The sequence below is a fragment of the Dunckerocampus dactyliophorus genome, chromosome 21, assembly GCF_027744805.1.
Source record: "Dunckerocampus dactyliophorus isolate RoL2022-P2 chromosome 21, RoL_Ddac_1.1, whole genome shotgun sequence".
In the NCBI taxonomy this organism is placed as follows: Eukaryota; Metazoa; Chordata; class Actinopteri; order Syngnathiformes; family Syngnathidae; genus Dunckerocampus; species Dunckerocampus dactyliophorus.
This window is the reverse complement of record NC_072839.1, coordinates 5,846,982-5,867,661: the sequence shown is the minus strand read 5'-3', so window position 1 is coordinate 5,867,661 and position 20,680 is coordinate 5,846,982. Positions and strand designations below refer to the sequence as shown.

Below are 20,680 nucleotides of genomic sequence, written 5' to 3'. Positions count from 1 at the left end.
GTATCGTGTGGTAGCCAAAAGTCACCGATAGGTGGCAGCATTCTAAAGTCACACATGGGGACGAGCAAACAGCAAGATGGCGTTTGATGTAGAAGTGTACTTTTCTGTTCTTAACCCATGCGTACACGTACACATATATGTCGTGTAATATAGTAAACATCGTTAATAATTGTTTGTATCTGGACACATTAGTCTAAGCGCACTTTAACGCAGTCTCGGGTTAGCTTAGCGTGCTAGCTGCTAACAAAGAGACGTGGAAGTTATCAACGCATTGTTAAACAGAGAACAGCTGTTGTGATTGTAAGTTGAAAAGTAATTTAATGGAACCCCATACAGTAAGTATACAACCACATGATTTGCAGTTACCAAAACACATTTGTCACCATTGCTTTAAGTGCACTCAAGTCAAAAATGTTAACGTTGTATTACTCAAAGCACATGACTCAAACCTTGCAAGTGATTGCTTCAAATGCATACATTGAGTGCAACTGACTTAAAATGCCAAAGTGCCACAGACATCCACACTGTAGTTTTATAAAATGAATCCAAAACATTTCTAAGGAATTGGATCATTTTAAAAATGATATAATTGGGTTAGAGTAAGTTTTGATTCGAGTTGGACCTTCTGGAACGGATTAGTGATGCTAACCAAGGTTCCACTCAACTCAAACTGAAACTTACTCTATCCGAATACATTTTTCCCGTATGAAATCGTGTAAATCCAATTAATCCGTTCCAGAGAGCCAAAAATGTTAACACAGAACACCTTTTAATAGAATAAAAATCATAGTTTTACAAGCGGAAATCACTTCAAAATGCATGTACATGACAAAATGACAGGGATAAATAAACATTTAACTTTTTGTTTCAAACTTGTTGTTGGACTCAGGCGGTGTATTTAATAACCCAACAAGACGCACGACATATTGTACATTAACTGGTAATTGTACACAAACCGTGGTGAAACATTATCGTAAATTTTTGACATAAGCCAAAAAACACGCTAACCGGGGCGTATGCTAACCAAGAATTAAAGCATTACAATTGTTAAATGCCTTAAAAATGGAAATTAGCAAGGTTTACCTCACACACGGCCATTTTGAGGACGCATATCCGAGGCAAAGACGTTAAAGTGTGCTGTGAAAGACCGCCTACTCAGTCAAAAGTGTACACAATAATAGATCATGGTACCCAATGGCGGAATGTCGGCCATTTTAGTAAGTGAGCGAGCAGGGCATGGCTAGGCGCAGGGCGGGTTATTTGCTACCTCTGGGCCGAGTATAAAATCAAAGTATGCTTGGTGCGTAGACAGTTTGAGTCAATTTATTAAGTTTCTTTATTGAACAGAATGCATATAATAGCAGGTTAATGTATGTAGTCCTACATCAACTTTGTCCTCCTTTTGCATGAAAATATAACTCTCAAAGATTAAGGAAAAGTAGCAAAGGGCGCAGCCAAAACACCCGTCATGCTCTTTCCAACGGTGGTACACCTAAGATGACCATCTACTGTCTTCCCAATGCTTACCAAGCAGCACATAAAATACATTTTTAGAAATATATTGTTACAAACACAACAATGATGTCACACGTTATATGTGGTGATGCTGTGAGGAAGTCAACGTTATCCAAGTCTTGACTGTTTCCTTCAAATCCTGCAGCTTCATTTACCGCTGCTATCCTCACCAGCACACTTGTGATTGTTAACCTGGTACTTATGAGAGAATCTTTCATCACACACACCGCAACTCAACACTTTGCCACCACTGTGTATTTTCATGTGCACCTTCAAAAATACAATTCGTACAAAACCTTTGCCACACACTGAACAAAAAAAGGTTTTCTCACCGGTGTTTTCTCATGTGTCTTACAACTGCTTTTTGCTCACAGAAGCTTTTGCCGCAGACAGAACAGGCATATGGTTTTTCCCCAGTGTGCCTTCTCATGTGTACTTTGAAATCATGACTTTGCACAAAACCTTTACCACACACTGAACAGGTATATGGTTTCTCACCAGTGTGTATTCTCATGTGTATTTTAAGGTTTGTTTGGTTACGAAAGCATTTGCTGCAGCTTGAACATGAATACGGTTTTTCTTCAGTGTGTATTCTCATGTGTTGTTTCAAATGACAATTTCGACCAAAACTTGTACCACACACCGAACAGGAAAATGGTTTCTCACCAGTGTGTATTCTCATGTGTGTTTTATGGTCTGTTTGGTTACTGAAGCATTTGCTGCAGCTAGAACATGAATACGGTTTTTCTCCAGTGTGTATTCTCATGTGTTGTTTCAAATGACCATTTTGACCAAAAGCTGTACCACACACTGAACAGCTATATGGTTTCTCACCAGTGTGTATTCTCATGTGTTTTTTCAAATTACTATTTCGACCAAAACTTGTACCACACACTGAACAGGAAAATGTTTTTTTTTCAGTGTGTATTCTCTTGTGGTTTTTAAGGTTTGATTGGTAACGAAAGCATTTGCTGCAGCTAGAACATGAATACATTTTTTCTTCAGTGTGTATTCTCATGTGTTGTTTCAAATGATCATTTCGTGCAAAACTTGTACCACACACGGAACAGGAAAATGGTTTCTCACCGGTGTGTATTCGCATGTGTGCTACAAGGTTTTTTTGGAAACGAAAGCTTCTGTTGCAGTTAGAACATGAATATGGTTTTTCTTCAGTGTGTATTCTCATGTGTTGTTTCAAATTACTTTTTCGAGCAAAACTTGTACCACACACTGAACAGGAAAATGCTTTTTTACCAGTGTGTATTCTTATGTGTTTTTTCAGGTTAGTTTGGTTCCGAAAGCATTTGCTGCAGCTAGAACATGAATACGTTTTTTCTTCAGCGTGTATTCTCATGTGTTTTTTCAGGTTTGATTCGTTACGAAAGCATTTGCTGCAGCTAGAACATGAATATGGTTTTTCTCCAGTGTGTATTCTCATGTGTATTTTCAAATTCTGATTTCGTCCAAAACTTGTACTACACACGGAACAGGAAAATGGTTTCTCACCAGTGTGTATTGCCATGTGTCTTTTCAAATGCTCATTTCGTCCAAAATCTATACCGCATAGAGAACAGGTAAAAGGTTTTTCCCTATTGTGTATTGTCAATTGTACCTTCTCAAAGTATCTTTTATCACACATTGAGCAGAAGTATGGTTTATATCCAGTGTGCGCTCTCATGTGCTCAAAAGTTTGATCACATTGAGAGCATTTCAAGTGTGTGTTGTCAGTGTGACATGTCTGATCAGCTTTAGAGTCTTCATCATCAGTGTCAGGAGAGTGTGACGTTGTGTCGTCACTACCTGATAGTAAAGCTAAGAGGTTGTCTGCTTGTGATCCTCCACAGTGGTCTCCATCAGCTTCTATTGTCATGTGTTGAGTTGAGCTGCTGCTTGGAGGCTCCACCTCTCTCTTCTCCTCACTTGGACCTTTGTCTTCATCTTCCCTCTTCACAGGGACACCAATCACTGGAGGCTCCACCGGTCCTTCAAGATGCTCTCCCTCCTGACTGATTCTGTGATCCTCTTCTTCCTCTTTACTGTGGATGGGTTCTGGTCTCTCCTCCTCCTTTTTGATGTGGGGGGGCTGAGGCTCCTTGTGCTGAAGATGTTCTTCACTGACGTCTGCAGGACACAAGAAGACAAACACATGCTTTCCAAAAAATGTAAGTAAATAAGATTAAAAAGAGAATAGAAGTACTTTTTGACTGACTGTTAGCACAATGTGTGTTAACATGTTGTAACAAGCTGAGAGGAACATCAATGTATGATAAATACATGTGATGACTTCGGTGGTTTACCTTCATGGTCTTCAGTCTTCACAGGCACGCCTCCCTCCTGAGCAATCCAGAGTTCCTCCTCTTCCTTTTTAAGGAAGGTTTTAAGGTTTCCCTTTTTGTTGGGAAACTGTAGCTCCTCCTGCTTCAAGGAGGAGCTCCCACCCTGAGGCTGAGTGGGTCCTTGACGCCCAATCAGTTGCTGGCCATCTACGGCATAGAAATGATTTTCAGGAGAGAAAAAAAAAGTTTGGTTGAGGTTGCAATACCAGTAAAATTTTGACGTGTTTACTCACAGCTATAAATGAGTGAATCGTTTGATCGGTACTGTATGTGTAACCCAATCTGCTTCACATCAACATGTTTATTGGCCGCCATCTTGCATAAGATATTTATAGAACAATACTGCTTAAACATAATTCGTTCATGTACTCCTCTTTAATCCTTATATTAACCAGGGGAATCGTGTTAAATGATTAAACACAACATGTCAACATACCTTGACTGTGAAGGAAAATGTTCGTCGAGCAAACCTCCAGCTGTTCTCGCTCGTACTCCTCTCTTGTTCGAGACAGTTCCTCCTCACCCGACGCCATTGTGCTTTAAAACACACAGAAATGAAGTCAGCGGTCGCTGTTTGTCTTTTCTTTCTAACTCTTTCATGCTTTTGAATCCATTCCGTAATCATGTCTTTTAACTTCCACGTTTACCTTCTTCCTCCTTGTTTTTTATTGGCGGTGGCAGACCAGCTACAGGTATTAGGTGCATTAGCACCACCTACTGGTCACAATACATTACAAATATATTGAGGAAAAGGCTTCTTGAGACGTCATCTGTACTTCTGTGAAGAAGGTGTCGGACGTTTCGCTCCTCATCCGAAGAGCTTCGTCAGCGAACTAATAAGTGCTGGTAGCTTAGGCCTTAAATACAGTAAGAGTGGGCGGAATTGGTGTGCCAACACACTCCTCCTATTGGTTCCTTACACTAAGCCTGGACGGAGTAGTGGTATAATCCTATCCTGCTATTAACACCTCCGATAAAAGGGAAGTGTCGCTCCCTGAATTGGGTATGAACGACTCTGATATTGGCTCGTTAGCATCTATTGTTCTGGCTCGGCCCTGGCTTCACCTCATTTACCCAATTACCCAATTCAGGGAGCACTCATACTCGATGCCTGCAAAGCGATGTGTTGATAACTTCCGCGTCTCTTTGTTTAGCAGCTAACAAGCTAATATATACTAGTATTAAATTGTTCACAGATAAGTTTGTTAATGAAAAATATCTGCCCTGTGTTTTATTCTGATTAAAATCAGGATCAACAAATCAAATGCAATCTTTATTCAATGATCTTGACAAAATACCTAAAAACGTATTTATATCCGTATCGGCAATGCTGGCTCTGTATTTACTTGGTGTCGGACTGATAGCAAAATTTGCAGTTTTCAGCTGTCAATCGCAGCTATGCTCACGTGAGGACAGAGGTAAAATTTTGCCTTGATTGACATGCCATGCGGCCAATCACACGTGAGGATATTTTTTCATGACGTGAAGTTGATCGGAGTGAGTGCCAAAAATAGCACATCACCATCACGACTGCTTCCAAAGAAGTAGGAGCTTCTTGATACTACATCCAGTATCGTGTGGTAGCCACAAGTCACCGAGAGGTGGCAGTATTCCAAAGTCACGCATGGGGACGAACAGCAAGATGCCGTTTGATGTAGAAAAGTGTACTTTTCTGTTCTTAACCCATGCGTACACATACATCGTGTAATAGAGTAAACATCGTTAATAATAATAATTACTGCGGTGTACTTTTCTGTTCTTACACAAACTGACTGAAGACAATTTAATAATAAATTTGGCAAGGGCAAAAAGCAGTAAAACAAGAAAAATCATACATGACTTTGTCTTTTAAAATGTCGTTGAGCTCCAGTTACATATATGAAGAAATGTTTTAAAAATGTCCCCACCGGAAATGTCCAAAGTGGTTAAAAATGAGAAGTGGGTCGCTCCCACTAGCTAGAGAAGGAGCTGCATCTATGTGTGGCTATCTCCGAAGTCCCCAGGCACTTCCTCTCCTCACTAAACTGCGCCTTGCTGGCTTTGCTCTAAGTTTGCAAAGTCTGTGTTTCTTCTGACGAGAGAGCGAGTTGCTCTTGTTGTTTGCAGAACAAAGTCACAGTTGTATTCAATCTATAGATGCGGCTACACGTATCCCAGGGACTCACAAGGAGAAAAAAGCCCCGAAAAGTCTTGGGTGCGGTCTTTATACCTTTTCACCCTTTGGCGTCATAGCTCCAACCTTCTCCTCCTTCCTGAAACTCATTAACATATTCCAGCTCTTCTTGGAAGACAAAAACTAATTCAGCAGTGGACTGACATTCATCTCATACATTTTCTCACAACAAGCAACTTCCTCAAAACAATATCCCCTTTCACGGGTGACTCGTGTGGGTGTGTGTATGTGTGTGGGTGTGTGGGTGTTATAATGTCCCTACCAATGCATTCACCCTGAACTAGGTGAAGGTTCAACTAACTTGTGTGTTCAAAATGTAGTTCCTCATAATAGTTGCACAATAAGCAAGCATAAAAGAAGTTAATGTTTCCCTCCAGTGAGCATAGCCATCTTTCTCTAACATTGCTTATACATATATGTACATATTACTATGAACATATACTCCTTTCTCAAGGCGAGGTCTTAATAATACTTAATTGCATAGCCATAAGCACAATCGTACTATAGTGTCCCTCCTTTATGCCATGCAACCCTCCTATGTCTGCTCATATTAACCATCCATGTCTTTTATATATTAAATAATGACAATGGTATTTATGGCGTCATAATCAACAGGCATACATGTCGTACATGAAAGCAATTAGTTACCCCTAACTCCTATCCTCGCCAGTCACCCCTGGCTGGGTCCCTAGACAGGTGCTAACATTCCGGCCAGAATTTACCTGGACGCGTGTGATGATTAAGAGGTAGCGTCACTCTCCTCAAGTCACTTGCATGACCTCATCACCGGATGCCTTTTACGGTCATGCCCAGGACCCAGTCTTTCCTAAAAAAAAAAAGTCCCTTGTTACTGTAGGATTCTTGACAATCATCAAACTCACCTTGTTGAGTCATACAACACACACCAAGGATGGACACTTCATACTCCGCATGAGAAGCAAGCTCATACTAGCAAAACTGCTACCAGTGATCAGCTAGTTCCTTTGAAAGAAGGTTGCATTCAAGTGCATCACGTACCTCTCAGGAACAAGTTGCTGCTGCGTTCATAGACACTTGGACATCACGGAAAAAGGCTACAAATGTTCTACCGATAACAGACACCAATGATACACAAATAGACTTTCGGACAATCGTTAATAATAATAATTACTGCGGTGTGTTTTCTGTTTTTAACCCATGCGTACACGTTCACATGTAGCCTATGTCGTGTAATAGAGTAAACATCGTTAATAATTGTTTGTATCCGGACACATTAGTCTCAGCGCACTTTGACGCAGTCTCGGGTTAGCTTAGCGTGCTAGCTGCTAACAAAGAGACGTGGAAGTTATCAACACATTGTTAAGCAGAGAACAGCCGTTGTGATTGTTGAAAATGTGCGAAAGAACGATAGCAGAGTCCGAGGATGAACTTTGTCCAACAAAAGAAGACAACAAGCGGCAACATCAACTATTGGACATTGTTTTCAGGAAGCATCAAGTTGTGTTACACAGAACAGGTTTGTTTCATTCTTCCTCTCACATGTTTACTAACTTTATATTTAATTATTAGCTATATTCCTCAAGGGTGACTGTCGATAGGAGGGTGCTTTGTTTTGTGAGGATGCTGCACTGCTTTGTTCGTATATTTTATTCATGAAAACAAGACCGTTTCTGTCTGTGTTAGTCGAGTTTGTAACAATGAGTATCAACATATATCAGCCCAAAGCTCACACAGTCACCAATGCACTGTTTTGATATTTTACATTGCAGTCAATTGTATTGGTAGCTTCATAGCTAATTTTACCACCTGATGCGGACCAACCTGCATCACTGAGCGGTTATTGTCAATCATCTTTCAACAACCAACCAAAGTTGGCAACACTTTTTTCTGGTTTTATTGTTGTTTACACACTTTTAACAGAACACACAGGAGAAAACAAAAAATAAAATTCTTTTAACACTGTCAGTCAAAAACTACTTTTCTTTTTTTCTCCCCATTTTAAAGAGGGACAGAAGGAGTCACGTCACCTTCACATTAAACAGGAAGCGGAGGAGCCACAGCCCCCCTACATTAAAGAGGAGGAGGAGGAGGATTACAGCATCAGTCAGGAGGGTAAGTATCAAAACACTTCCCGTGCAAGCTCCCCACACAATGACACAGCAGTGCGGGCACAGCGAGGGGGAACTACCGCTGTAGCTACGAAGCCGAATATCCGACGTCCAACGTGAAACTGACTTCACCACACTACGCCGCGGACGTGTCTGCATGGTGGCGTTGCATTTTCATCTTCTTGCGGGTGGCCAACAAAATGTTGGCACTTGCAACTTTCTCTGGCTGCAGTGTGGGTTGTTTTGCAGCCGTGATCAAAAGAAAAGCAGAGGCTTGTGGTGCAACTGTTCACCCTCTCCACCTCAGTCTTATCAATAAACAGGGGTCTATGCGGTTCCTTTTCCCTTGTTCTTGGGTCAATGATCATCTCTTTAGTCTTATCTGTATTGAGAAGGAGATTGTTATCACGACACCAAGCTATGAGGTCCGCCACCTCTCTTCTGTATGATGTTTCAACACCACCAGTGATCAGACCGATGACTGTAGTGTCATCCGCAAATATAATGATGCTGGTGTTGTTGTGGGAGGCCACGCAATCGTAGGTGAAGAGCGTGTAGAGGAGCGGACTCAGCACACACCCCTCTGGGGTCCCAGTGCTCACAATTCTTGAGCTGGATGTGCAATTGTGGACTCTGACTGACTGGGGTCTGCCTGTGAGAAAGTTAAACACCCAGTTACAGAGGGAGGGCGGACGTAAAACTCATTCAGGTCATCTGGAAGTGTGGTTTGGCAAGATGTGGCCACGCTATGCCGCTGTCGATACTCTGTGATGTGCTGAAGCCCTGCCCACATGCGCCGAGGGTCTGAGGTGGAATAGTAGCCCCCCAGCTTCTGTCTGTACTGTCTTTTGGTCTCTCGTATGGACCTCCTCTGGTCATATCTGGCCTTTTTGTAGTCCTCAACGGTGCCCGTGTCATATCCGAGGCAAAGACGTTAAAGTGTGCTGTGAAAGACCGCCTACTCAGTCAAAAGTGTATGCAATAATAGATCATGGTACCCAATGGCAGAACGTCGGCCATTTTAGTAAGTGAGCGAGCAGGGCATGGCTAGGCGCAGCCTGGATTATTTGCTACCTCTGGGCCGAGTATAAAATCAAGTTATGCTTGGTGCGTAGACAGTTTGAGTCAATTTAAGTTTCTTTATTGAACAGAATGCATATAATAGCAGGTTAATGTATGTAGTCCTACATCAACTTTGTCCTCCTTTTGCATGAAAATATAACTCTTAAAGATTAAGGAAACGTAGCAAAGGGCGCAGCCAAAACACCCGTCATGCTCTTTCCAACGGTGGTACACCTAAGATGACCATCTACTGTCTTCCCAATGCTTACCAAGCAGCATATTAAATACATTTTTACAAACACAACAATGTCACACGTTATATGTGGTGATGTTGTCAGGAAGTCAACGTTATCCAAGTCTTGACGGTTTCCTTCAAATCCTGCAGCTTCATTTACCGCTGCTGTCCTCACCAGCACACTTGTGATTGTTAACCTGGTACTTATGAGAGAATCTTTCATCACACACACCGCAACTCAACACTTTGTCACCACTGTGTATTTTCATGTGCGCCTTCAAAAATACAATTCGTACAAAACCTTTGCCACACACTGAACAAAAAAAAGTTTTCTCACCGGTGTGTGTTCTCATGTGTCTTACGAGTGCTTTTCGCTCGCAGAAGCTTTTGCCGCAGACGGAACAGGCATATGGTTTTTCCCCGGTGTGCCTTCTCATGTGTACTTTAAAATCATGACTTTGCACAAAACCTTTACCACACACTGAACAGTTAAAAGGTTTCTCTCCGGTGTGTGTTCTCACATGTCTTGCAAGTGCTGTTCGCTCACAAAAGCTTTTGTTGCAGACGGAACAGGCATATGGTTTTTCCCCGGTGTGCCTTCTCATGTGTACTTTGAAATCATGACTTTGCATAAAACCTTTGCCACACACTGAACAGGTATATGGTTTCTCATCAGTGTGTATTCTCATGTGTGTTTTGAGGTCTGTTTGGTTACGAAAGCATTTGCTGCAGCTAGAACAAGAATACGGTTTTTCTTGAGTGTGTATTCTCATGTGTTGTTTCAAATTACCATTTCGACCAAAACTTGTACCACACACGGAACAGGAAAATGGTTTCTCACCAGTGTGTATTCGCATGTGTGTTTTAAGGTCTGTTTGGTTACGAAAGCATTTGCTGCAGCTAGAACATGAATATGGTTTTTCTCCAGTGTGTATTCTCATGTGTATTTTCAAATGACCATTTCGACCGAAACCTGTACCACACACGGAACAGGAAAATGGTTTCTCACCAGTGTGTATTCGCATGTGTGCTACAAGGTTTTTTTGGAAACGAAAGCTTCTGTTGCAGTTAGAACATGAATATGTTTTTTCTTCAGTGTGTATTCTCATGTGTTGTTTCAAATTACTATTTTGACCAAAATTTGTACCACACACTGAACAGGAAAATGCTTTTTTACCAGTGTGTATTCTCATGTGTTTTTTCAGGTGTGTTTGGCTACGAAAGCATTTGCTGCAGCTAGAACATGAATATGGTTTCTCACCAGTGTGTATTGTCATGTGTTGTTTCAACTGATCATTTCGTGCAAAACCTGTACCACACACGGAACAGGAAAATGGTTTCTCACCGGTGTGTATTCGCATGTGTGTTTCAAGGTTTTTTTTTAAATGAAAGCTTCTGTTGCAGTTAGAACATGAATATGGTTTTTCTTCAGTGTGTATTCCCATGTGTTGTTTCAAATTACTCTTTCGAGCAAAACTTGTACCACACACTGAACAGGAAAATGGTTTCTCACCAGGGTGTGTTCTCATGTGTCTTTTCAAATGCTCATTTCGTCCAAAGCCTATCCCACATAGAGAACAGGTAAAAGGTTTTTCCCTATTGTGTATTGTCAATTGTACCTTCTCAAAGTATCTTTTATCACACATTGAGCAGAAGTATGGTTTATCTCCAGTGTGCGCTCCCATGTGCTCAAAAGTTTGATCACATTGAGAGCATTTCAAGTGTGTGTTGTCAGTGTGACATGTCTGATCAGCTTTAGAGTCTTCATCATCAGTGTCAGGAGAGTGTGACTTTGTGTTGTCACTACCTGATAGTAAAGCTAAGAGGTTGTCTGCTTGTGATCCTCCACAGTGGTCTCCATCAGCTTCTATTGTCATGTGTTGAGTTGAGCTTCTGCTTGGAGGCTCCACCTCTCTCTTCTCCTCCTCACTTGGACCTTTGTCTTCATCTTCCCTCTTCACAGGGACACCAATCACTGGAGGCTCCACCTGTCCTTCAAGATGCTCTCCCTCTTGACTGATTCTGTGATCCTCCTCTTCCTCTTTACTGTGGATGGGTTCTGGTCTCTCCTCCTTTTTGATGTGGGGGGGCTGAGGCTCCTTGTGCTGAAGATGTTCTTCACTGACGTCTGCAGGACACAAGAAGACAAACACATGCTTTACAAAAATGTAAGTAAATAAGATTAAAAAGAGAATAGAAGTACTTTTTGACTAAATGTTAGCACAATGTGTGTTAACATGTTGTAACAAGCTGAGAGGAACATCAATGTATGATAAATATTACCTGTGTGAAAGTGTGCCTCTTTTATTCATCACAGCTTCATCACTTGGACTGTGATGAAGCTGTGATGACTTCGGTGGTTTACCTTCATGTTCTTCAGTCTTCACAGGCACGCCTCCCTCCTGAGCAATCCAGAGTTCCTCCTCTTCCCTTTTAATGTTGGGAAACTGTAGCTCCTCCAGCTTCAAGGAGGAACTCCCACCCTGAGGCTGAGTGGGTCCTTGACGCCCAATCAGTTGCTGGCCGTCTTATGGGATACAAATGATTTTGAGTAAAGAAAAAAAAAAGTTTGGTTAAAGTTGCAATACCAATGAAATTTGAACGTGTTTACTCACAGCTATAAACGAGTGAATCGTTTGATCGGTACTGTATGTGTAACCCAATCTGCTTCACATCAACATGTTCATTGGCCGCCATCTTGCATCAGATATTTACAGTATAATACTGCTTAACATAACTCGTTCATGCAGTCCTCTTGATTCCTTATATTAACCAGGGGAGTCGTGTTAAATTATTAAACACAACATGTCAACATACCTTGACTGTGAAGGAAAATGTTAGTCGAGCAAACCTCCAGCTGTTCTCGCTCGTACTCCTCTCTTGTTCGAGACAGTTCTTCCTCACCCGACGCCATTGTGCTTTAAATCACACAGAAATGAAGTCAGCGGTCGCTGTTTGTCTTTTCTTTATAACTCTTTTGTGCTTTTGAATCCATTCCATGATCATGTCTGTCAACTTCCGCGTTTAGCTTCTTCCTCCTTGTTTTTTATTGGCGGTGGCAGACCAGCTACAGGTATTAGGTGCATTAGCACCACCTACCGGTCACAGAATACATTACAAATATATTATACACGTATTTGAAAATTCGTGTAGAGAATTGATTGTCATATTTTTGTAATTCATAGTCACCACCGGAAGCTATAACAGACTAAAAAAGTCATTGCCTCACACATTAGGTGGTTAAAATACAGCTGCCTGTGATTATACACCTGGCCAGTGGGTGGTTTCGTGTGCACATGAAGCTTCAACAGTGCCTCCTGACACAAGATGGCGATGGCTTCGTCACAACAAATATTTCATCAACAGCCGCAGTTAGTCGCGGATTCACCCACGCTCTCATAGCATTTGTACTTTACATATTTTTACACAAGCACAACACGTTACAGTCATACTTCATGTCTGCGAAGCGATGTGTTGATAACTTCCGTGTCTCTTTGTTTAGCAGCTAACAAGCTAAGCTAGCCCGAGAACCTTCAAATGACTGCTGTCTCGTGGTGTATCAGAAGAGCCGAAAGAGTCGATTCCATTCAGTAAGAGTTGGTGCCCCAATTTCGATACAAATATCGATGGCGTCAATGCGATAAGTATTAAATTGTTCACAGATAAGTTTGTTTGTGAAATCTTTTATTCTGATTAAAATCAGGATCAACACATCAAATGCAATTTTTATTCAATGATCTTGACAAAATACCTAAAAACGTATTTATATCCGTATCGGAAATGCTGGCTCTGTATTTACTTGGTGTCGGACTGATAGCAAAATTTGCAGTTTTCAGCTGTCAGTCGCAGCTATGCTCACGTGAGGACAGAGGTACATTTTTGCTTTGATTGACATGCCATGCGGCCAATCACACGTGAGAATATTTCTTCATGATGTGAAGTAGATCGGAGTGAGTGCCAAAAATAGCACATCACCATCACGACTGCTACCAAAGAAGTAGTAGCTTCTTCCTGAGAGGGTAGATACTACATCCAGTATCGTGTGGTAGCCACAAGTCACCGAGAGGTGACAGCATTCCAAAGTCACGCATGGGGACGAGCAAACAGCAAGATGGCGTTTGGTGTAGAAAAGTGTACTTTTCTGTTCTTAATCCATGCGTACACATATGTCGTGTAAGAGAGTAAACATCGTTGTAGGAAAGGGGTAGTGGTTCTTTTACAGTTGGGACACCATGGAAAGATTCCGATCAGAGAATCGTTAAATCATCTTCATTATGGAGGTGGATAGGCTCTTTAGAAATGTGTGTTAGTGCACATGAAATTGGATTTGTCCAAGTAGGACTGTGTCCAAAGGCTTGTATGTGTGTTCTAAACAATAGGAACACGTGCAATTATAAACAATGCCAAGTAAAGCAGCCCAACAGCACTCACGTGACACGAATAAAAACATGCACAGTACACATATCAAGTCATGCTAAGAGATAGACAAGTGAGAGCAAACATGCTAGTCTGTAAGCCAGCTAGCAAACAACCACAAGCGCATGGCTCAGAAGTGTACCCCCAATCACACCACATCCAACAAACTAGCTTTCATTTAGCTTCCGACACAGCATAAATCACGCAACAGCAAACACTCCTAATGAACAAAGAATCATCAAACTCACTTTGTTGAGTCATACAAGGCACACCAAGGATGGACACTTCATACTCCACATGGGAAGCAAGCTCATACTAGCAAAACTGCTACCAGTGCTCAGCTAGTTTCTTTGTAAGAAGGTTGCATTCAAGTGCATCACGTACCTCCCAGGAACAAGTTGCTGCTGCGTTCATAGACACTTGGACATCACGGAAAAAGGCTACAAATGTTATACCGATAACAGACATTAATGTTACACAATGTTAATAATCATAATTACTGGGGTGTACTTTTCTGTTCTTAACCCATGCGTACACGTACACATATATGTCGTGTAATAGAGTAAACATCGTTAATAATTGTTTGTATCTGGACACATTAGTCTCAGCGCACTTTGACGCAGTCTCGGGTTAGCTTAGCGTGCTAGCTGCTAACAAGGAGACGTGAAAGTTATCAACACATTGTTAAGCAGAGAACAGCTGTTGTGATTGTGTGCAAATGTGCGAAAGAACGACAGCAGAGTCCGAGGAGGAACTTTCTCTAACAAAAGAGGACAACAAGCAGCAACATCAACTATTGGACATTGTTTTCAAGAAGCATCAAGTTGTGTTATACAGAACAGGTTTGTTAAATATTAAACAAGTTACAAGTTAAATATAACTTGTTGTTGGACTCAGGCGGTGTATTTAATAACCCAACAAGACGCACGCCATATTGTACATTAACTGGTAATTGTACACCAACCGTGGCTAAACGTTACCGTAAATTTTCGACATAAGCCAAAAAAACACGCTAACCGGGGCGGATGCTAACCAAGAATTAAAGCGTTACAATTGTTAAATGCCTTAACAATGGAAATTAGCAAGGTTTACCTGACACACGGCCATTTTGAGGAAGCCATATCCGAGGCAAAGACGTTAAAGTGTGCTGTGAAAGACCGCCTACTCAGTCAAAAGTGTACACAATAATAGATCATGGTACCCAATGGCGGAGGCCGGACGGTGGTCTCGTGGTTAGCATGTTGGCCAACACAGTAACAGTCTGGAAATTGGGAAAACCTGGGTTTGATTCTCCCTTGGGCATTTCTGTGTGGAGCTTGCATGTTCTCCCCGTGTGTGCGTGGGCTTCCTCCCAAAAACATGCATGGCGACTCTAAATTGTCCATAGGTATATATGTGAGTGTGAATGGTTGTTTGTCTATATGTGCCCTGCGATTGGCTGGCGACCAGTCCAGGGTGTACCACACCTGTTGCCCGAAGTCAGCTGGGATATGCTCCAGCATGCCCCCGCGAGTAGCGGTATAGAAAACGGATGGATAGATGGTACCCAAAGGCAGAATGTCGGCCATTTTAGTAAGTGAGCGAGCAGGGCATGGCTAGGCGCAGGGCGGGTTATTTGCTACCTCTGGGCCGAGTATAAAATCAAGTTATGCTTGGTGCGTAGACAGTTTGAGACAATTTATTAAGTTTCTTTATTGAACAGAATGCATATAATAGCAGGTTAATGTATATAGTCCTACATCAACTTTGTCCTCCTTTTGCATGAAAATATAACTCTCAAAGATTAAGGAAACGACACGTGTAGCAATGGGCGCAGCCAAAACACCCGTCATGCTCTTTCCAACGGTGGTACACCTAAGATGACCATCTACTGTCTTCCCAACGCTTACCAAGCAGTACATAAAATACATTTTTAGAAATATATTGTTACAAACACAACAATGTCACACGTTATATGTGGTGATGCTGTGAGGAAGTCAACGTTATCCAAGTCTTGACTGTTTCCTTCAAATCCTGCAGCTTCATTTACCGCTGCTGTCCTCACCAGCACACTTGTGATTGTTAACCTGGTACTTATGAGAGAATCTTTCATCACACACACCGCAACTCAACACTTTGTCACCACTGTGTATTTTCATGTGCGCCTTCAAAAATTCAATTCGTACAAAACCTTTGCCACACACAAAAAAAAGTTTTCTCACCGGTGTGTGTTCTCATGTGTCTTACGAGTGCTCACAGAAGCTTTTGCCGCAGACGGAACAGGCATATGTTTTTTCCCCGGTGTGCCTTCTCATGTGTACTTTGAAATCATGACTTTGCACAAAACCTTTACCACACACTGAACAGGTATATGGTTTCTCACCAGTGTGTACGTTGGTGTGTATTAAGGTCTGTTTGGTTACGAAAGCATTCGCTGCAGATAGAACATGAATACGTTTTTTCTTCCGTGTGTATTCTCATGTGTTGTTTCAAATGATCATTTCGTGCAAAACTTGTACCACACACGGAACAGGAAAATGGTTTCTCACCGGTGTGTATTCTCATGTGTTTTTTCAAATTACTATTTCGACCAAAACTTGTACCACACACTGAACAGGAAAATGTTTTTTTATCGGTGTGTATTTTCATGTGTTTTTTCAGATTTGTTTCGTTACGAAAGCATTTGCTGCAGCTAGAACATGAATACGTTTTTTGTTCAGTGTGTATTCTCATGTGTCGTTTCAAATGACAATTGTGACCAAAAGCTGTACCACACACGGAACAGGAAAATGGTTTCTCACCGGTGTGTATTCGCATGTGTGTTTCAAGTTTTTTTTGGAAACGAAAGCTTCTGTTGCAGTTAGAACATGAATATGGTTTTTCTTCAGTGTGTATTATCATGTGTTTTTTCAAACTACTATTTCGACCAAAACTTGTACCACACACTGAACAGGAAAATGGTTTCTCACCAGTGTGTATTCTCATGTGTGTTTTAAGGTCTGTTTGGTTACTAAAGCATTTGCTGCAGGTAGAACATGAATATGGTTTCTCACCAGTGTGTCCTGTCATGTGTTGTTTCAAGTGATCATTTCGTGCAAAACCTGTACCACACACGGAACAGGAAAATGGTTTCTCACCAGTGTGTATTCGCATGTGTGTTTCAAGGTTTTTTTTTAAACTAAAGCTTCTGTTGCAGTTAGAACATGAATATGGTTTTTCTTCAGTGTGTATTCTCATGTGTTGTTTCAAATTACTCTTTCGACTAAAACTTGCACCACACACGAAACAGGAAAATGGTTTCTCACCAGTGTGTGTTCTCATGTGTGTTTTAAGGTCTGTTTTGTTACGAAAGCATTTGCTGCAGCTAGAACATGAATGCGGTTTTTCTCCAGTGTGTATTCTCATGTGTTGTTTCAAATGACCATTTTGACCAAAAGCTGTACCACACACTGAACAGGAAAATGGTTTCTCACCAGTGTGTATTCTCATGTGTGATTTAAGGTTTGATTGGTTACAAAAGCATTTGCTGCAGCTAGAACATGAATATGTTTTTTCTCCAGTGTGTATTCTCATGTGTTTTTCAAGATTTTTTGGGAAACGAAAGCTTCTGTTGCAGTTAGAACATGTATATGGTTTTTCTTCAGTGTGTATTGCCATGTGTCTCTTCAACTGCACATTTCGTTCAAAACCTAAACCACATAGAGAACAGGTAAAAGGTTTTTCCCTATTGTGTATTGTCAATTGTACCTTCTCAAAGTATCTTTTATCACACATTGAGCAGAAGTATGGTTTATATCCAGTGTGCGCTCTCATGTGCTCAAAAGTTTGATCGCACTGAGAGCATTTCAGGTGTGTGTTGTCAGTGTGACATGTCTGATCAGCTTTAGAGTCTTCATCATCAGTGTCAGGAGAGTGCGACGTTGTGTTGTCACTACGTGATAGTAAAGCTAAGAGGTTGTCTGCTTGTGATCCTCCACAGTGGTCTCCATCAGCTTCTATTGTCATGTGTTGAGTTGAGCTGCTGCTTGGAGGCTCCACCTCTCTCTTCTCCTCACTTGGACCTTTGTCTTCATCTTCCCTCTTCACAGGGACACCAATCACTGGAGGCTCCACCTGTCCTTCAAGATGCTCTCCCTCCTGACTGATTCTGTGATCCTCCTCTTCCTCTTTACTGTGGATGGGTTCTGGTCTCTCCTCCTCCTTTTTGATGTGGGGGGGCTGAGGCTCCTTGTGCTGAAAATGTTCTTCACTGACGTCTGCAGGACACAAGAAGACAAACACATGCTTTCCAAAAAATGTAAGTAAATAAGATTAAAGACAGAATAGAAGTACTTTTTGACTAAATGTTAGCACAATGTGTGTTAGCATGTTGTAACAAGCTGAGAGGAACATCAATGTATGATAAATATTACCTGTCTGAAAATGTGCCTCTTTTATTCATCACAGCTTCATCACTTGGACTGTGATGAAGCTGTGAGGACTTTGTTGGTTTACCTTCATGGTCTTCAGTCTTCACAGGCACGCCTCCCTCCTGAGCAATCCAGAGTTCCTCCTCTTCCTTTTTAAGGAAGGTTTTAGGTTTTCCCTTTTTGTTGGGAAACTGTAGCTCCTCCTGCTTCAAGGAGGAGCTCCCACCCTGAGGCTGAGTGGGTCCTTGACACCCAATCAGCTGTTGGCCATCTACGGCATACAAATGATTTTGAGTAAAGAAAAAAAAGTTTGGCTAATGTTGCAATACCAATGAAATGTTAACGTGTTTACTCACAGCTATAAATGAGTGAAACGTTTGATCGGTACTGTATGTGTAACCCAATCTGCTTCACATCAACATGTTCATTGGCCGCCATCTTGCATCAGATATTTACAGTACAAGACTGATTAAACATAATTCGTTCATGCAGTCCTCTTGATTCCTTATATTAACCAGGGGAATCGTGTTAAGACCAGACCAGCTACAGGTATTAGGTGCATTACCACCACCTACTGGTCACAATACATTACAAATATATTATACACGTATTTGAAAATCCGTGTAGAGAATTGATTGTCATATTTTTGTAATTCATAGTCACCACCAGAAGCTATAACAGACTAAAAAACTCAATGCCTCACACATTAGGTGGTTAAAATACAGCTGCCTGTGATTATACACCTGGCCAGTGGGTGGTTTCGTGTGCACATGAAGCTTCAACAGTGCCTCCTGACACAAGATGGCGATGGCTTCGTCACTACAAATATTTCATCAACAGCCGCAGTTAGTCGCGGATTCACGTACGCTCTCATAGCATTTGTACTTTACATATTTTCACACAATCACAACACGTTACACTCATACTTCATGTCTGCGAAGCGATGTGTTGATAACTTCCGCGTCTCTTTAGCAGCTAACAAGCTAAGCTAGTCCGAGAATCTTCAAATGACTGCTGTCTCGTGGTGTATCAGAAGAGCTGGAAGAGTCGATTCCATTCAGTGAGAGTTGGTGCCCCAATTTCGATACAAATATCGATGGCGTCGATGCGATAAGTATTAAATTGTTCACAGATAAGTTTGTTAATGAAAAATATCTTATATTTTACACTTGGGACACCATGGAAAGATTCCGATCAGAGAATCATTTAAACATCTTTATTATGGAGGTGGATGGGCTCTTTAGAAATGTGTGTTCATGCACATGAAATTGGGTTTGTCCAAATGAGTGGATTTGTCCAAGTAGGAGTGTGTCCAAAGGCTTCTCGGTGTGTGGTCTCAACAATGCCAAGCAAAGTAGCCCAATAGCACTCACATGACACAAATAAAGGCATGCACAGTACACATATCAAGTCATGCTAAGAGAGAGACAAGTGAGAGCAAACATGGTAGTCCGTGAGCCAGCTAGTAAACAACCACAAGCGCATGGCTCAGAAGTGTACCCCCAATCACACCACATCCAACAAACTAGCTTTCATTTAGCTTCCGACACAGCATAAATCACGCAACAGCAAACACTCCTAATGAACAAAGAATCATCAAACTCACCTTGTTGAGTCATACTCCACACGGGAAGCAAGGTCATACTAGCAAAACTGCTACCAGTGATCAGCTAGTTCCTTTGTAAGGTTGCATTCAAGTGCATCACGTACCTCCCAGGAACAAGTTGCTGCTGCGTTCATAGACACTTGGACATCACAAAAATAGGCTACAAATGTTCCACTTATAACAGACATCAATGTTACGCAAATAGACTTTCAGACAATCGTTAATAATAATAATTACTGCGGTGTACTTTTCTGTTCTTAACCCATGCGCACACGTTCACATATATGTCGTGTAATAGAGTAAACATCGTTAATAATTGTTTGTATCTGGACACATTAGTCTCAGCGCACTTTGACGCAGTCTCGGGTTAGCTTAGCGTGCTAGCTGCTAACAAAGAGACGTGGAAGTTATCAACACATTGTTAAGCAGAGAACAGCTATTGTGATTGTTGAAAATGTGCGAAAGAACGATAGCAGAGTCCGAGGAGGAACTTTCTCCAACAAAAGAGGACAACGAGCGGCAACATCAACTATTGGACATTGTTTTCAATTTGTGTTACATAGAACAGGTTTGTTTCATTCTTACGCTCACATGTTTACTAACTTTATATTTAATTATTAGCTATATTCCTCAAGGATGACTGTCGATAGGAGGGTGCTTTGTTTTGTGAGAATGCTGCACTGCTTTGTTCGTATATTTTATTCATGAAAACAAGACCGTTTCTGTGTCGCTGAGTTTGTAACAATGCGTATCAACATATATCAGCCCAAAGCTCACACAGTCACCAATGCACTGTTTTGATATTTTACATTGCAGTCAATTGTATTGGTAGCTTCATAGCTAATTTTACCACCTGATGCGG

At 41.4% G+C, this 20,680-nt stretch overlaps 3 protein-coding genes and 1 long non-coding RNA gene across 11 annotated transcripts; 1 reads left to right on the top strand and 3 right to left on the bottom strand.

Annotated features, from left to right (window-relative positions):
* Positions 1 to 750: 750 nt before the first annotated feature.
* LOC129173748 (zinc finger protein 883-like) lies at positions 751 to 7,000 on the bottom strand. Of its 3 annotated transcripts, none has more exons than XM_054764842.1 (4): positions 6,747 to 6,766; positions 4,288 to 4,388; positions 3,813 to 3,998; positions 751 to 3,636 (listed from the first exon to the last, which is right to left on the bottom strand). In XM_054764842.1, exons 2-4 carry the CDS (start codon positions 4,382 to 4,384, stop codon positions 1,844 to 1,846), a joined length of 2,076 nt encoding a protein of 691 aa, XP_054620817.1. In that variant the 5' UTR covers positions 4,385 to 4,388; positions 6,747 to 6,766; the 3' UTR covers positions 751 to 1,843. The 3 variants fall into 3 exon arrangements, with proteins under 3 accessions (XP_054620817.1, XP_054620816.1, XP_054620814.1); XM_054764841.1 differs by lacking the exon at positions 6,747 to 6,766 and adding an exon at positions 6,061 to 6,691; XM_054764839.1 differs by lacking the exon at positions 6,747 to 6,766 and adding an exon at positions 6,906 to 7,000 and having other exon boundaries at positions 752 to 3,636.
* A 111-nt stretch (positions 7,001 to 7,111) lies between these two features.
* LOC129173770 (uncharacterized) lies at positions 7,112 to 15,500 on the top strand. Its single transcript, XR_008567301.1, has 4 exons — positions 7,112 to 7,519; positions 8,008 to 8,115; positions 11,372 to 11,576; positions 11,789 to 15,500. It is a non-coding gene; the product is annotated as an uncharacterized LOC129173770 (long non-coding RNA).
* On the bottom strand, positions 9,237 to 14,938 carry LOC129173744 (zinc finger protein 883-like). 4 transcript variants are annotated; one of them, XM_054764829.1, is made up of 4 exons: positions 14,917 to 14,938; positions 12,226 to 12,326; positions 11,774 to 11,935; positions 9,237 to 11,536 (listed from the first exon to the last, which is right to left on the bottom strand). In XM_054764829.1, the coding sequence occupies exons 2-4, from the start codon at positions 12,320 to 12,322 to the stop codon at positions 9,561 to 9,563; spliced, it is 2,235 nt and encodes a 744-aa protein (XP_054620804.1). In that variant the 5' UTR covers positions 12,323 to 12,326; positions 14,917 to 14,938; the 3' UTR covers positions 9,237 to 9,560. The 4 variants fall into 4 exon arrangements, with proteins under 4 accessions (XP_054620804.1, XP_054620803.1, XP_054620805.1 ...); XM_054764828.1 differs by lacking the exon at positions 14,917 to 14,938 and adding an exon at positions 14,073 to 14,539; XM_054764830.1 differs by lacking the exon at positions 14,917 to 14,938 and adding an exon at positions 12,024 to 12,170 and having other exon boundaries at positions 12,260 to 14,048.
* LOC129173746 (gastrula zinc finger protein XlCGF57.1-like) lies at positions 15,447 to 20,112 on the bottom strand. 3 transcript variants are annotated; one of them, XM_054764834.1, is made up of 3 exons: positions 19,819 to 19,984; positions 18,298 to 18,483; positions 15,449 to 18,059 (listed from the first exon to the last, which is right to left on the bottom strand). In XM_054764834.1, exons 1-3 carry the CDS (start codon positions 19,853 to 19,855, stop codon positions 16,183 to 16,185), a joined length of 2,100 nt encoding a protein of 699 aa, XP_054620809.1. In that variant the 5' UTR covers positions 19,856 to 19,984; the 3' UTR covers positions 15,449 to 16,182. The 3 variants fall into 3 exon arrangements, with proteins under 3 accessions (XP_054620810.1, XP_054620809.1, XP_054620811.1); XM_054764836.1 differs by having other exon boundaries at positions 17,922 to 18,059; positions 18,216 to 18,483; positions 19,819 to 20,112; XM_054764835.1 differs by lacking the exon at positions 18,298 to 18,483 and having other exon boundaries at positions 15,447 to 18,059.
* Between the last annotated feature and the right edge of the window lie 568 nt (positions 20,113 to 20,680).

Excerpts from the sequence above, each read along its gene's own strand:
- LOC129173748 (XM_054764839.1), bottom strand. The coding sequence starts at position 4,384 with ATGGCGTCGGGTGAGGAGGAACTGTCTCGAACAAGAGAGGAGTACGAG. Across the intron at positions 3,999-4,287 it reads CATTTTCCTTCACAGTCAAG|ATGGCCAGCAACTGATTGGG; the intron begins GTATGTTGACAT and ends TCTATGCCGTAG. Across the intron at positions 3,637-3,812 it reads GAAGACTGAAGACCATGAAG|ACGTCAGTGAAGAACATCTT; the intron begins GTAAACCACCGA and ends TGTGTCCTGCAG.
- LOC129173744 (XM_054764829.1), bottom strand. The coding sequence starts at position 12,322 with ATGGCGTCGGGTGAGGAAGAACTGTCTCGAACAAGAGAGGAGTACGAG. Across the intron at positions 11,936-12,225 it reads CATTTTCCTTCACAGTCAAG|ACGGCCAGCAACTGATTGGG; the intron begins GTATGTTGACAT and ends GTATCCCATAAG. Across the intron at positions 11,537-11,773 it reads GAAGACTGAAGAACATGAAG|ACGTCAGTGAAGAACATCTT; the intron begins GTAAACCACCGA and ends TGTGTCCTGCAG.
- LOC129173746 (XM_054764834.1), bottom strand. The coding sequence starts at position 19,855 with ATGACCTTGCTTCCCGTGTGGAGTATGACTCAACAAG. Across the intron at positions 18,484-19,818 it reads GTGGAGTATGACTCAACAAG|ATGGCCAACAGCTGATTGGG; the intron begins GTGAGTTTGATG and ends TGTATGCCGTAG. Across the intron at positions 18,060-18,297 it reads GAAGACTGAAGACCATGAAG|ACGTCAGTGAAGAACATTTT; the intron begins GTAAACCAACAA and ends TGTGTCCTGCAG.